This window comes from Marmota monax, unplaced genomic scaffold (genome assembly GCF_021218885.2).
Source record: "Marmota monax isolate L192 unplaced genomic scaffold, Marmota_monax_Labrador192_F-V1.1 WCK01_AAM20220418_F8-fsc00368, whole genome shotgun sequence".
In the NCBI taxonomy this organism is placed as follows: domain Eukaryota; kingdom Metazoa; phylum Chordata; class Mammalia; order Rodentia; family Sciuridae; genus Marmota; species Marmota monax.
Window position 1 is genome coordinate 53180 of NW_026695118.1, and position 15406 is coordinate 68585.

At 57.9% G+C, this 15406-nt stretch overlaps 1 protein-coding gene across 2 annotated transcripts in view; it reads right to left on the reverse strand.

Annotated features, from left to right (window-relative positions):
• Positions 1-727: 727 nt before the first annotated feature.
• The window catches only part of Ints1 (integrator complex subunit 1), a 32619-nt gene continuing 17940 nt past the window's right edge, over positions 728-15406 (reverse strand). For both annotated transcript variants that reach the window (XM_046428169.1, XM_058573850.1), the window contains exons 24-47: positions 14690-14857; positions 14478-14589; positions 13259-13420; positions 12471-12617; positions 11997-12095; positions 11657-11781; positions 10783-11037; positions 10020-10179; positions 9675-9815; positions 9177-9354; positions 8981-9104; positions 8090-8220; positions 7277-7364; positions 6969-7195; positions 6746-6869; positions 5897-6030; positions 5095-5287; positions 4462-4589; positions 4018-4130; positions 2542-2655; positions 1929-1999; positions 1517-1608; positions 1226-1335; positions 728-1145 (exon numbers count right to left, since the gene is read on the reverse strand). In XM_046428169.1, coding sequence (XP_046284125.1) covers positions 1030-1145; positions 1226-1335; positions 1517-1608; positions 1929-1999; positions 2542-2655; positions 4018-4130; positions 4462-4589; positions 5095-5287; positions 5897-6030; positions 6746-6869; positions 6969-7195; positions 7277-7364; positions 8090-8220; positions 8981-9104; positions 9177-9354; positions 9675-9815; positions 10020-10179; positions 10783-11037; positions 11657-11781; positions 11997-12095; positions 12471-12617; positions 13259-13420; positions 14478-14589; positions 14690-14857 — 3312 coding nt within the window. In that variant the 3' untranslated portion in view covers positions 728-1029. The remainder of the gene's footprint in view (positions 1146-1225; positions 1336-1516; positions 1609-1928; positions 2000-2541; positions 2656-4017; positions 4131-4461; positions 4590-5094; positions 5288-5896; positions 6031-6745; positions 6870-6968; positions 7196-7276; positions 7365-8089; positions 8221-8980; positions 9105-9176; positions 9355-9674; positions 9816-10019; positions 10180-10782; positions 11038-11656; positions 11782-11996; positions 12096-12470; positions 12618-13258; positions 13421-14477; positions 14590-14689; positions 14858-15406) is intronic.

The following is a 15406-nucleotide window of genomic DNA, read 5'->3' on the forward strand; positions in this document are numbered from 1 at the left end:
CTAGCATAGCGCCCCTGGTGGCCTTCGACAGTAAACCTAAGTGGGAACCACAAAGCCAGGTTGGATCTGCCTGAGTGCCGCCTGCCCTGCAGGTGCTAGTGCCAAGGGGAGCCTTGGACTGGGCACACCCCTCTGGCACTGGTGAGCTTCTGGCTGCTGAAGGGTGGAGGGCCGATGGCTTCAATCCTAACCCCGAAGGCAAGGAGACCACGTGGGAGAAATGCCAGGGGTACAGCTCTGAAACACAACTCTGTCATGTCCCCATACCAGCCCACAGCCTCCCCCTGTGGACACTTGCTGAACCCCAGCTCCTCATGCTCACTGATGAGCACAGGACAGGGCCAGGGCCACTGGCTATGTGGCTGCTCTGGCACCAGCTCCTTGCCCTCAGCTTCTGGAGACACACCCACAGACGAGGCTCTCAGGGCACCCCTCTGGGGCAAGAGGGGAGACTGCTCGGCTCCCTAGACCTTATGCAGCCCTGTGACCTGAAAAGGCTGATCTTGAGCACAAAACTCCAGCAGTCACACCACAGGAGGCCAAAGGCAGTGACTGGTGTGGACTATCCCCGCGGAACAGGCTGGACCATGGGGAGAGCTCTGGGGCCCAACCTTGCTCTTCACCTCCCAGGACCCTGCTCAACTGCCCGACACCTCAGTGGTGGAGAAACAAGGGCAGGGCACAGGCCCACGCTGGCCAGGGGCAACACAGGACACCAGTCAGCACACAAATTCAGAAAGCTTCATTTACAACCAGCCCTTGGAGTGCCTCGCCCGGACACTAGTCTCTCCTTGTGCTGGCCCATGTCCCCTGTGGCTGTGCAGCAGAGCTATGACCTGGGAGATGATGTAGCCTCAGTGGACTGTCCCCAGAAGTCAGCTGCTAGCCCAACAGTGCTGCTCCAGCCCCTGCCCAGCCTTGGCCAGCTCCCAGATAAGACCACCAGTGGAGTGGGCTTCCTGCGCTTGGCCTCAGTAGCCCAGGTGCCAAGGGCACTAAGGCTGATGGACGGGTCAGGCTGCCGCAGGTTCACATCACAGCCTCCATGTGCAAGATCTTCAGGGCCTCGGAGATCTGGGCACTGGTGTCCATTTGGCCATACATGCCCACCAAAAAGGCCCGGTGCAACAACACAGCTGCATGCTCTGTAAGAGAGACACGGTCAGGCAGCTCTGGAAAAGTGAGGACTTGCCCAAGGACCTAGCATCTGGACGGGGGCACTCACCTTGGCAGAGCAGGGTGTACTCTGGCAGGTTCCTGAGGGCCGTCTGTACTACCTCAAAGTCCCGGCTGCCCAGACAGTACATAAAGGTGGGCAGGAAGTCAGCTGCAATGCTGCAAGAGATGCACTTGGCTGGGCACCTCCACTGTGCCAAGGAGCCTAGACTCTGCCTGGAGCTCTGTGGGCAGGCCCTGGCTAGACAGGGCAAACTGACCCATCTGAAAGCCTGGTCCAACGACCAGGTGGGCCAAACTGACCTTGGCAGCAGCTTAATTCTGAAACCGTTGGGCTCACCTGGGGTTGTTCTGGATGGAGCGAAGCGCCAGACTGAAGGCCAGGCTGCGACAGGACTCCTCAGCTGAGCTCATCAGTCGCTGCAGATTGGTCTGTACAAAGGCCAGGGTGGGGAAAGGATACAATGACCTGGGAGACCCTTGTCCAGGGCTTCCACCCTCAGCCCTCAGCCTTGGAACAGTGGTACAGCAGCCAGGGACTTCTTCCCAGGCTCCCAACACTGGATGGCAAGAGGCACACATGGTCAGCAGGTCCAGCCTGGAGCAGAGGGTGGGCCCACTGTGGCCACCTGTCTATAATTGCTCAGGACAGGACCCATCCCTGAGACCACAGGGCTCTGTGGAGCTCAAGCAGCAGAGTTCAGGGTGGCGTTCCTCCAGAGGCCCCTCCCCCTCTTCCTGGCTCTACTCACCGAGAAAAAACCCAGGATCTCAGGTCTCCTCCGGGACATCTCGTCTATGTCACTCAGCGCCTCCAGCAGATCTAAGAGGGCACAGAGGGCCAGGCCAGGCATGCAGAAGAGCCTGTGAGGGCCAGGAGGAACTCCTTCCCCACTCCTGCACTCCTTCAAGCAATCCACAGGCAGGAAGGGACAAGTCCCCAAGCGTCTCGGTTCCCTGGGAACCAAGCTCCCCAAGTGCACACCCTGAAATCTGATGGGGCCCAGGGATCTGCATCCATGCCATGTTGCACAGCTGTCCTCCACGGGACAATCCCCCAAGCTGGTGGACATTCAGCCTCATTCAGCTGGTGGGAACTGACCTCAGTTCAGCTCAACACCTATGTCCAGGGTGCTCTAAGCACCACCAACCTCTTCTACCCCAGCCTTGGTTCCTTTCTAAGACTCCAGCCACCCTGCCAGCCTTACCCACCAGGCCTTTCTCCCTGGAACATCCCCTACACCTCAGGAGCCCCCAACATTCTGCTTTCCCTGGAGACTCATGCCCCAGCAGAACCTAGAGTAGAGCGGCACCCTCATGGGCACAGGACACCAAGCTGGTTTGGGAGGAGCAAGCCCCACTCACCCTCAACAGTCTGGCCCCGGGAAAGCCTCTTCATGTGTGGGGCCATCTCGGCCGCCGTCAGCGGAGTGGAAAGGGAGACACTGACCAGAGGCAGGGAGCCAGCCGAGCGCTCATCTGGAAAAGGCCCCAGTCAGTGATCAGGACAGGCTGGGGACACTGAGGCAGTGAAAATGAGGTGTCTTCCCAAGAGCATTCCAGCCACTGCCCAGACCACTGAGCAGTGCTCAATAAGTGTGGGGGCACCGTGATGTTGAGGGGCTGATTTGGGGGATTCAGGACTTCCTTTTTTTTTTCCCCATTTTCCTTTTTTTTCTTTTCTTTTTAATATTTGCTTTTTAGTTGTAGATGGACACATTATCTTTATTTAATTTTTTAAAAAATGTGGTGCTGAGGATTGAACCCAGGGCCCTGCACGTGTAGGTGAGCGCTCTACTGCTGAGCCCCAGCCCTCCATTTTCTTTCTTTTCTTTATTGTAGCAGTGTCTGATTAACAGGGAAGGAAGAGAAAAAGAGAGAGAAAGAGAACAAGAAAAGAGAAGAAAGAGAGCAAAGTGTGCGCGCACGCACACATGCGAGAGAGAGAGAGAGAGAGAGAGAGAGAGAGAGAGAGAGAAAAGAATCCATTTTCTTTCTCTCTCTCTCTCTCTTTTTTTTTTAGTACTGGAGATCAAGCCCAGAGGCACTTTACCATCAAGCTATATCCCCTACCCTTCTTTTTTTTTTCTTTTTGAGATAGGGTCTCGCTAAGTTGCTTATCACCTTACATATAAGTACTGCACACTGATTGTGCCACAGGAGCTTCTGATTATGGCCTTACTAAGTTGCTAAGACTAGTCTCAAACTTGTGATCCTCCTGCTTCAGCCTCCTGAGTCACTGGGATTACAGGTGCACCTGGTGGGACTTCCTGTTTCTTCACACTGCCTATAACCCAGCCCGACTAGAGCGTGCTCACTTTCTCCTCTCCCCTGGAGGTACTGCAGGAGCAGAGCTGTCCCCTCTGCAGCCCAAGGTCTGAGGCCTGCATGCCACATATGCTCAATCAATGTGCTTATGTGCCCAAGAACTGCCTAAGAGCTACTGAAAACAAGCTGGCACAACAGGGCCTGCAGAGTGGCTATTACCAGCATCGCCAGCCTGGCTTCAGGGGCTCCTTGGAAGGGCTCTCATTTGCCACCCATCTGGTATATACTACCATTGGCCAGCAAAGCCACAGTTAGAGACGGGACAAGAACAGCGAGAACCGAGGACAGCCCTGCCCAGCAAGGCTGGGGAAGTCTTCCAAGAAAATGACATCTGAGACCAGGTGACATTCTCCAAAGAGTGGGGTGCTGCTGCTCAGACCAGCTGTGGCATTAACCACACTTCAGATGTATAAAATAGGCAAGATCCCACAGCTCACTAAGTCCCACTGGACACCTTGGACCTCAACAGGACCTCCCTGCAGCCCATCCAAGACCCCAGCTGTCTACACTCACCCTCTCCCTCCTCGTCCAGGCCCCAGTCAGCCCTGCCGTCCCGGCTGGGAAGGCTGAGTCCTGCAAGAAGGGACTTCAGCATCATCAGATCACTGTTGTCAAAGGATAGGTCACTGGAGAAAGAAAACATGGTTTCACCTTGGCAGAAACCTGGCAGGTAAAAGGCATGTTAACGGGAGGGAGGGGAAGGTGGGAACCTGAGTGGCACAGGAGTCAGGATGCTAGGGAGGGGCAGGCAAAAGGAGTCTGTCACACACATGGAGTGAAGCCCACTGCTAGGGAGCCAACCCAAAGGCTCCCTATAGAGTAGAGGTGATGGCCGGAACCAGCCTTTGTGCCGGCCCAGGCACCCAGACAGGATCTGTTCTCAGTCGCCACCTCCCTTGGCTCTTGAGCCACAGACCTGCCCTGGTATGGCCCTCCCGGGTCCCTGCAGGTGCTCACTGGAGGGGCTCTGCGTGCTTCTGAAGAAAGGACACCGCAGCCGGGGCGCTGCAGGTTATGTACTTGTGGATGAACTGCACGAACTTGCTGATGAAGGGGGCCAGGTGGCGGGAGGACTTCCTGTAGTTCTGAAAATGGGTACAGTCACTCAGGGCTCTGCAGTCCTGGTCCCAGCCCCAACCACCCTCCCTGACCCTATTGCCATGTGGGTGTGTTAAGGGTCTGGGGTGGGCAGATTGGCTTTTGTCCTTCATGAGCTCAGCATAAATGACACATGGCAAGCTCAGCAGAGGGTCTGAGAAGTTTGACCTGGGCTTCTGAAGAACATGGGATTCCCAGGACTTGAGAAGCTGGGGAAAGGCAGGGGCCTCTCAGGGCAAGAGCTAGTTCCTGGGGCAGGAGAGGAGGCAGAAGCTATGGCACAGGTAGCCTGGCCTTGGATTGGTGCCAGGCTAAGGGGTTGGGCTCTCCCACAGCTGCTGGTTAGGAAAGACCAGGCCTGGCTTGGAAGCAGAAGGGAGATAACTGGGACGGGGGAATCTGAGCACTTCTGGGTGGGGAAGGGTCCCCACGGAATGTGCAGCCCAGGGATCCAAGGGAGACTCCAGCTGGGAGACTCCAGCTGGGACCCACCAGGAGCAGCCGGATGAAGGAGAGCAGGCAGTCCCACAGCGCCCCCTGGTGCTCGCTCTGGAAGACCCGTGGCTGCAGCAGCTCCAGGATGCCCAGTACATGCATGAAGAAGGTCAGGTGGTTCTGCTGCCGGAATTCCTGGAAGTTGAGGTGTGTCCGGCCATGCAGGAGAGCAGCGATCATGGGCAGGTGCCTAGTGTGGGCAGAAGGGACCTCTGTGGTCTCTCTGCCTGGAACCAGATATTCTCACTCCAAAAGCCCCAGCCAGACATCCAACATCCCAACTTCACACTCCCTTGTGACCCAACTCTGCACCAATGATGGCAAACCAGCCTGGCTTCTGGCTCTCCTAGTGCTCGCCCACCAGCGAGGCACACTCCATGCTCACTGAACAGAAGGTGGCTGTATTTGCGGCCCTAACAAGGTCCAGGTGATGCTGTCAGGCAGTGGCTTGGATCAGTGCACCAGGCTGCACCAGGTGGATCAGTGAAAGTCTGAGAGGAGCACTTCAACTATCTGTCTGAGGTCTACCCAGCTCCTCCCAACCCTCAGCCACAGGCCAGAGGTTCTTGTGCCAGACACTGAGACGGGGGCAGGGGTTGTTGTGTGCCAGCTTCCAGCTGCATACCCTTCTTAAACTCAGGGTTTCAGAGGGCAGGGTTTGTAACACCCACCGAAGGACCTGCTCTGGTTCAGGAGTAGGGAAGGAAAGGGCCATGCTCTGCCCTGTGGTACCTTCCAGAACACAGTCAGACCCCAGGCACCTTCCTCTCAGGCTGTCGGTGAAGAGCCTGGGCAATACCTTAGCAGTAGGATGGGGTGGGCCACAGCCAGCTTCCGACAGGCCATGTTGGCATCGGCCACTCGGCTCTCAGACGACCTGGAGTCACTGGTATCTGCGAGGAGCGTGATGAAGCGGTGAACAAGCCCATCCAGCTAAGTGGGGTGAGAAAGGGAGGCCTGAGGTTCAGGAGGTATAAACACAGCCTAACAGACTCTTCGTGATGGCTCCCACAGGCCCAAAGGGGACACATCCCAAAGGGCCCTCAACAGAAGAATGGATAACAGGTCTATCTACAGCAGACACCACTCAGCAGCAGCAAGGAACAGACTATCTATGCACACCCCACACAGACCACCTTGAAATTATGCTGGAGGACACCAAACAAGAGCACACGCTATGACCCTACTGACAGGACACTCTGGAAGATGCAAGCTAATGTATCCCGCCAGGGCGGAGAGGCACTGTGGGGAAGGGCAGGAGGAGGGCTCCAGGGACACTGTGGGGTGACGGGTGCTCCCAATCTTGCCTTGCAGGTATCATACGCCACACACACGTGCAACTTCCTGACAGTCACACCTCTGCAAGGCAGGAAAAGGTCAGGCAGATGGCTCTCCCATGCCACCGTCCAAAGGAGAGGTGAGACCAGGAAGGCAGCAGGGAGGGCTCTGCCCTCAGCAAGGTGGGGTCAGGGTGCCCACACACCACATACCACTCCCTAACTTGGGACTCTACTTCAAAGTCAGTCACAGAATTTCTCATGGGGACCAGACTTCTTGGGAAAGCCAGCCTGTTAGACTGACAGCCTCTGTCCTCCCTTTCTGGTCAGGGCTGCTCAGGAAAGGCAGGGAGCAGGAAGCACCAGCTCACCTTGCAGATGCTGCTGCCAGTGGCCCCTTCACTCTGCAGCAGGACCTCAGGAACCGGTACCCGGAGCTCTGGCCGCTGCAGGTAGAGCTGCAGGAGCAGGTCTTGGCAGCGCTTGCCCAGCAAACTGGAAGAGATCAAGCAGGGTTTGCTAGGGCATGTGAGGGCTAAGCCTGGGCCTGGACTCGCTCCATCACACCCCCAGGGCACACAGGGCTTCAGGCACCTGTCCCCCCACTGCTGGATGCAGCTTGTTAGGTACTCTGTCACTTTTCTGATGCTTTCGTCATCACCATGGCAGCAGCTGAGCAGCAGGGGCAATCTGGCCTGGATAAGAGTCCAGGCAGTGGCATCCCCATCCTGGCTTCTGGTCTCCGCCTCAGCCAGAATCAGCTCCACCAGGCTTATGAGTTCTGGAGCCTGGACACGGAGTGCCAGCTCTTCCCGCCGCTTCTACAACCAAGTGCAAGCCAGTCAGCCCCAGGATACACCATCCCACCCTACTCCAAAGGCTGGCTGCCCCCTATGGCCTACCTGTGGGGTGCGCTGGTCCCTTCCCTGCCAGATCCTTGGAACATGGATGCAGGCCCAGAGGAAATCCAGGGAGGCACAGGGGTCAAACCTGAGAGGAAACCGAAATCCAGCTGAGCATGAGAAAATTCTGAAACCAACCAGGGAACATAGGGTAAAAGCTTCCAAGTAGAGCCCCCATGGCCCTTCTGAAGAGACTGCTGGTCAGGGGCCAGTTGGTCAGAGGAGATGGCATCCCAACCCTCTCCCTCCCATAGCCATAAGCCAAGCATCCAAGTGCACATCCCACAGAGGGAACGTGAGCTCACCCAGCCCATCCCATAGCCTTGCCAAGGGACCACCAGGCAGGCTGCGCTCTGGCACTGTGGGGGTGCTACACCTCACAGATTTTTCATACCCCACTTTGGCAGCCCAGCCTGGACAAGTAACTTGGATTTTTCACAGATGAAGAACATGGCCCAAGGACAACACTTGAGGAGACTAGCCTGCCTGCATCCTTGGTGAGGGCAAGGTAGCCATGACAGCACGTTCGTGCCCCGTGGAGCAAGGGCAACTACAGAGGTGCTGCCCAGGCAAGGAGCAGGAATTCTAGCACTGGGTGTGGGGTGATGGCTAGACACCCCTGGGGCCCTCAGTGCAGAGCCCGGTTATGAGGATCCACCTGAGGCAGCAGCAGAGTGCTGTACCTGGTGTAGCTGAGCTGACAGCTCTCAGCACAGGGACATCAGCACAAGCCCCACAGCCATCACATGGTGCCCGTGGAAGGGCCAAGGGGCCGCCCAGGGGGTACAAGGCCAAGATGCAGAAGGGCCTCACCTCTGTTCCCGGCTTTTACCCAACAGGACGCGGATGCACTGGTGCAGCGTGGACCAGCTGGACTGGTGTGTGAAGAGGGCCAGGAGGTAGGGGCGGAAGGACGGCACCTGGGGACCTGCAGGACCCTTGCCCTAGGGAAGAAGAATGAGATGGTCCCAACTGAGCTGAGACCAGCTGTTGGGTCAGATCAGCTGAGAAAGTCCTAAGAAGCCACCCAGGAACAGGCACAAAGACATTTCCAATAAGACCGGAAGCATTCCCAGGAAGCAGCCCTGAGCACCAGCCCAGGGAGCTCAGCAGACCCCGTAGGTGTGAGACTCTGTCCACTGCACAGGCCTGGTAAGGAGACAGGCCAAGCGACCCAACAACATTGGCTGTTCCTGCCAAAAAGACCACTGGCCACAGCACTTCAGGTGGCCGACTTCAGTGGTCATTGCCCACAAACAGATCAGTTGCACCATTTCCTTACTTCTCCGCACAGGAGAGCACTCAGGCCCTGTCACCCCTCACAGTGGGCCCTGGTCTCCCTGGGTTGTGCTGGGCTCCAGTTACACCAAGGAGTCCCACGCTGCTCCCCTTCTGCTGACCACAGATTTTCTGTGCTCCCCTGGAAAGACCTGGGCCCATTGGTCCACAAAGTCTGGCAAGCCCCTCCCACCTGTCCTCGGAACCAGATCTGGTCACCAGTGTTGGCCTTGAGGGGACACGTGACCTGGTGTGGGACTAGAGGGTCAGGACTAGACTGACCACATCCCTCCTCTGGGGCTAAGTGGATGCAAGTTCTTGGAGTGGAGGGGCTGCTGGTGGCCACCTCACTGTTCCAGACCAGAATCTTTCCCCCATGCAATCAGGGAGTCCAGAGTACCCTCTGCCCTTGGACTGCCCTGTCACCTTCTTCCGTGAAAAGAGCAGTTTCCGCTGTAGGTCGGGGCAGCTGCTGACCACCTCAGGGTCCAGCATCTCCAGCCAGTCTACCAGCAGCCCTGATGAGGGTCCCAGGCAGACAGTCTCCAGGCTACAGGAAGGAAGAGACTCAGAAAAGGACCACCAGGGCTTCCTCACCCACTGGCCATGGTTCCTGGCTCACCTGTCATCTGTGTCCTGCTTCCCAGAAACCGGGGGCTCCTCCTCCTGCAGCAAGGAGCTCACCACCACGATGGCCTTGGAGGCTGGACTCGGACCAGTGGCACCCAGGGTAGCTGAGAAGAGTGCTGTCAACAGCTCCTCCAGATAGGGGGATCTTACCTCGATGAGACCCTGAAGGACTGCATGAGGGACAGCAATGTCCTGTCTCACCCTGGCAGGCAGACCACTGAGTGGCAAGCCCAGGTGGGGTGTGAGTGAGCACATGCAGGACGTGCCCATGGCAAAGCACAAGCAGGCCTGGGGGGGCAGGGGTTCCTGGGGACACCATGCCATGTTGTCATTCTCCAGAAGCCCCACTTGGGCACTGGAAGAGGACTTCTATGGGCACCTTCCAGGGTTGGCACCGAGTGATCACTACTGGTCTCCACCTGCAGCAAGGGGAGCCATCCAGAGAAGGTCTGCCCGTGGCTGGCAGCTGGAGGCTTGGGTGAGCATGTACCTTTGCTGACGAGCTCTGGCTCCACACTGCACTTCTCCCCAGATTTCAGGGTGGCAATGACAGCCCGCACAGTGGAGTTGATCACCTCTAAGTCACGACGGAAGCTCAGGGCCTCAGCCAGATGCAGGAGCCCGCTTCGCACTATAGGAGAGCCCATGTGACTACTGGGGACGTTTGACTTCTGTCCTGGCTCCTCCCAGGATCCCATCCAGGAGGCCTCCCAAGCCGTGCAGGCTCCATCTTCCCTCAGGAAACCCACATTGCTCCCCAGTAGCCTGGCCACACATGTTCACGCCAAGCCACCGCCAGGGACCCTGGGCGCCTGCCACTCCCTCCCACTCTTACCATCGCTGATCCTGCGTCTTGCTGAGTACTGGGTGGCGAACAGTTTGAGCTGAGCCTGGAGGGGCCCTTCCTCCACAGCAGGGCTGTCCAGCCACTGCAGGATCTGCATCAGCACTTTGAGGAAGAGGGAGGAGAAGCCAGTGTCCTGGGGCACACAGCGCTGGGGGAACAACCGGCAACTTGTGGGTTACACTGGCCCAGGGACAACAGTGATCCTGCACACGGCCAGGAACCCAAAGGAACCCAAAGCCCAGAAAAGGGCCATGAGGCTGGGGCCAGGGTGGGGCCCACAGGAGTTGGTCCCTTGCAGCTGGCCCAACATCAACCCATTTTCCACTCAGAATAGCGCATCCTGTCACATGCCAGGATGACCTCGTGGGGCCTTACTTCTGCTGGCAACTTGTTTTCGTGGGATTCAGGGGAAAGGAAGGGGAGTAAACATTCAGACATAAACGTGCGCACAGAGGCAGGCCAGCGAGACCACTGGGCCCGGGGGGACTGGGGCTGGAAGTGTGCACAGGGGGCCATCACTGTTCCCTCACCTTGAGTAAGGAGAGGGGCCTCTGCCTCATGCCTTGGAGCGCCTGCTTTGTGCACACAGGAACCAGGAACAAAGCCCACACAGGCAGCCTCCAGATGTGCTGGGAGGGCATTGGGCCTCTAGCAGACCTGAGTGGGGCCTGGAGCTTCTACCTGTTTGTCCTGCGACACTTGAGTCATCCCTCCCCTCACTCCATTGCCAGAAGCATCCGCACCCGGGTACCTGATACTGGTAGAGCTGGCGCATCAGCGGACAGGACATGAAGTGGCTGCGGTGCATGGCCATGGCCAGGGCTCCACCATGCGGGGAGCCCAGCAAGGTAGCCATGGCCTGCAGGAGGCGCACTGTGATACCCGGCACCTCAGGGTCCCCCTGGCGGACTCGGGCCAGCTCCTGACCCAGAGCCTGCTGCAGTGCCAGGGCAAGAGGGCGAGGGCTAGAGCTCTGCCACCGGGGGTCTGGGCTCAGCGGGAAGATCTGGAATAGCAGGGGTGGGAGTCAGGAGGAGGAGCAGGTGGGACTGAGGACTCTAACAGGCTCCTGTGTCAGAGCCATGCCCTTAGTTGGATCCCTGTTCATGTGTGGCTCTAACTGTGTGCAGTGAGGGGCCCAAGCTCTTCAGGCCTGTGCAGAGGAACTCGACATCCCCAGGAGCTTCCCTTGGAGGACAATAGTATCCAGAGCCTGCCAAGTGCCCAAGGCTCTCCAGGGCTGGGGTGTGGCTCAGAGTGCTTGCCTAGCATGCACAAGCCCCTGTATCCCACCCCCAGAGCACCTTCCTCCCCCAAAAAAGGGAGGAGTGAGACAGGTGGGAACCACACTGGGACACAGCACCAGCAGTGAGACCTCAGGTGAGTCCTGCAAACCTGGCTTCAAGGAGAAACCTGAGTGCTAGGCAGGGGGGAAGCTGCAAGGATGGCAGAAGCAGAGTGAGAACAGGGCTCCTCTTCCCTCTCCTCCCGCACATCTGAGCCCCAGAAATCTACCTGAGAGTGAAAGTAGAGGGCACGTGCATGTGAGAAGCACGTGTTGGGTGGGCACACACACACATCACTGAGTGAGGTGGTGAGGGACCCTCGCACAGTGGGGCCAGTACCTGTAGGAACATGCCAGCCAAGTCGTCCTCAGGGCCAAGTGCCCGGACCTGCATCCCAGCACGAGTGCAGCCCTGGCCTGGAGGGTGCTCGGGGCTGCTCTTTGGCTTTGGTGTCTCTGTGCTGTCTACAGGGAAGGGAACATCACGGCTGAAAACTTTATGACCAGCTGCAGCCAGGGATCCCTGCACACCAAGGCCAGTCCCACACAGAGGGCATCACCAGAAAGAAGAGCTGGCATCCAGGCCCCACAAAGACCCAAAACAGGGGCCATATGCTGGCCAGAAGCCAGTGCCGACCAAGGAAGCAGCCTGGGAGTCTGTGGCCAGGAGGGACCAGTACCTCGCCTGGGAGGGAGGGAAGCCGTGAGCAGGGAATGGAAGGTCTGCCCTCCCGAGGCGCCTCTCTCGTGCTGCACTTCCACCAAGTGAGCCATGTAATCTGCAGAACAGAAATGGGTAAAATCCAGGCATGGACAGGAGCAAACACTGCCCTTTCCACAGGACTCTGGCTGGAGTCCTCATGTGAAGGCCCAGCAGGGTCCAGCAAGCAGTCTGAGGACTGTAAAAGTGAGCTATGAGATTTCCCACCAAAAGGTCAGTCAGTGTCCCCGGCAGCTCTCTCTAGCCTCAGAACAATTTCCAAGCGGTACCTGGTGCCGAGGCCAGAGCTCTCCTGCCACTCCAGCCTCACTGGGCTCCTGATCTAGCACCTGCTGTCCACATCCCACCTCCCGCAGCTCCCCAGTCCCTTAGTTGCCCTCAGCCCCAGGGAACTCAATGAGAATCTGCTGACCAACAGGATCCTGATGCTTACTCTTGTCCATGATGTTCTGCTCCAGGGTCTGGGGGTCATGAGCCACTGCCTGGTCCAGATACTGGAGAAGTTTGCTCATGCTGGACACGGGAATGCCAAAGGACTGAACGAAGAGCAGCAGCTGTTGGGGCTCCAGGTCCTGCAGGGCTGTGGGATGCTCACTCAGCACCCCCTCTGTAAGCGTGGAGTCCTCCCGAGCCCAGGCCCCCCACCCTGGAAGGCAGCTTGGAGGTGTGACTGGCAGATGCGGGAAAGGCTCCCATCATCAGAGCCGGGTGCCCCCCACAACTGCAGGCAGCCACTGGCTCAATCTTCATGCCACGGTGATGCCGTCACCAATATTCCCCAAGCTGACAGGAGTCCAAGGCTCCTCAGCATGTGTCTTTCAATGGGCTTCCTGAGCGAATTCACCAAAGTCCCTTTGCCCTGCCCAGGGCTCAGTCAATAGACCTGCGTTGGTCAGACCCTCGTCAGTCCCTCTTGGGGCCCTCCACTCTCCCCTGCAGTTTGCCTGATGCCCACAAACCCTGCACCACCTTCCCTTCTCCCCTCCCAATCCCCAACTGCTTGCTTTCATTTCTTTCTCAGGACTGATTTCTGACCTTGTGGGCAGGGCCAGCCCAAAGCTGCGCCAGAGCTCAGTAAGCACCTGCTGGCCACAAGGACTCATGAGAGCCCTTCTGAGGTCTGAGAGGCCCCTGGAGTATGCCAGGCTCACAGGCAGCAAGTGCAAGGCTGGACCCTAATTTGCTAGGCCTTCCCTCTCCAAGCCCAGCCTGCGCCCATACCAGCGTCCACCAGCCGAGGGACTTCTGAGCGGATCATCCGCAGCTTGAGCCAGTCAGGCAGCAGCAGTGCCTCCTCTGATGTGTCCACCAGGAAGGCAGTGGGCAGTGGCTTCTTCTCTGGAAACCAGATGTCCAACAGCTCGTAGAATTCGCCATCACCAGCTTCAGGAAAGACACGGGTAAGCAGCCTCCTCAATCAAAGAGCCCTGCCCTCAAAAAGGACCAAAGGCCAAGGCTGGACGAACGCCCGACCACCCAGGGTAGTTTTCCTTATGGGGAAACTGAGGCTTTGGAGGAACAGAGGAGACTCCAATGCAGATGAGCACAGTGCCAGACACTGGTGTGAATTAGCTGACTCAACCCTCCTGCCTGCTGCAGGGCCAGCATCTTGGCTTTATCCCACTCACAGGCCACATCCTGGCAAGAGAACAGCCAAGAGACAGCCCCACCACAGCCATGTCCTCACAGCACACCCATGCCCTCTGGGCTCAAGCTGCTTGGCTGAGCCAGTGCCATCTGACCTCAGCCTCCACAGAGCCCATGGGAACCATACAGGCTGGCCTTTCCTAAGGTGACACAGTGGCCATACACCTAGGGTGATTACCTCGCCCCCCTCCCAGTGGGTCACCACTCTGGCAGAGCCCACCTCTACACACATGCAAGAGGGTCCTGTGCCCTTCAGGCATCATTAGGTATGTAATGGTGCAGTTGCGGCAGCCAGCCAGAGGGGTTGGACATGGATCTAGTCACAGGCTCTGCCCACGGCCAGCAAGTCCTCAGGCCACAAACATGGGCTCATGAGGACCCGGGCTCATTTGGACAGACTAATGCTTGCACCTTTATGTAGAGAAACCTGGTTTCACTGGCTCAGCCTCCTAGCCCCTAGGGACAAGGCCTATGTCCAGGGTGGGGGAGTGGAAACTCTGACAACAACACTCAGCACAGGCACTCATTCTCAGGGGCTCAGAGTTTCCAAGTACTGCCTGAGGACCCCGCCTGCTTCCATAGCATGCTCTAACACAAGTGGGAATGGCAGCAACATCTCCAATTTACAAAAAATATTGTGACAAAGTGGTGAAGGGGATTTGCTCAGAGTCACGGGTGGCACAGCAGTTCTTCCCACTCCCCATGAATTCTGACCAGAAGCAGAAAACCTTGGACAAATAGCCACTGGGTAAGGCTGTGAGCTGCCTGGACAGACCCGTGCTGCCTCACTCACCTTGGGGCGGGCCCAGCGTCAGCAGGATGACCATGGCATGGACCACAAGGATGTGCATGGTAGCAGTCTCCCCGCTGGTCCAGCGCAGGAAAACCTGGTCCTGAGACTCTGACTGTGGGGAAAGGACAAGGAATGGGGACTGGTGGCTCAGAGGGTGGCGGGGGACTGGTGGCTCAGAGGGTAGGGGGGACCAAGGCTGAGCACCACCTTACCCAGCTGTAGACCTCCTCGCCCTCCTTGCTCTTGCGCATGCGCCGCACGTAGCGGGAGAACACAGACAGCAGGGCGCCCAGCACGGCGTCAGAGGCAGCGCTGCAGGACAGCTTCGAGAAGAGGTGCGCCATGATGGTGGAGCGCTCCACAACAAGCCGGGCCACATCCTGGCAAGACAACAGCCATCAGAGGTCCCACCTCCTTTCCCTTCCTCCCTGCACACCACCCAACAGCCAGGGGAAGGGCAGGCTTTTATAGACTGGCCATGTCACTGAGTGACACTAGTCACATCATGAGCCCCACCAGGAGCACTGCAGCCATCTTCAGTGATGCACCAGCTGGCGATGGCAAGAAGTGCAGCCCTCAGTGCACAGGCCCTCACTCCACCACAGTGGGACGCAGCACACAGGGCGCAGCAACGGGGAGGGAGAGCCACAAGAGCATGGCACTCAAAGAGGATGCCTTGGCCCTGAAAATGACATTATGGCCCTCAGTCTGCCACAGCATGGAGAGGAAGGGGCAGGGAGGAATGGGTCAAGGACACCACCCATGGAAGCAGAGACACGTACTTTCCATGGCCAAAAGGAAAAGGCCGTCACGACCCGTCTAGACGCTCTTTGTACTCGTCAACAATGCCAAGAAGCCTGGCTGTGGGCCACGCAGCCAGACACTGGACCGGACTCAGAGGACAAAGGCCTCAGAGGCTACTGGGCTGG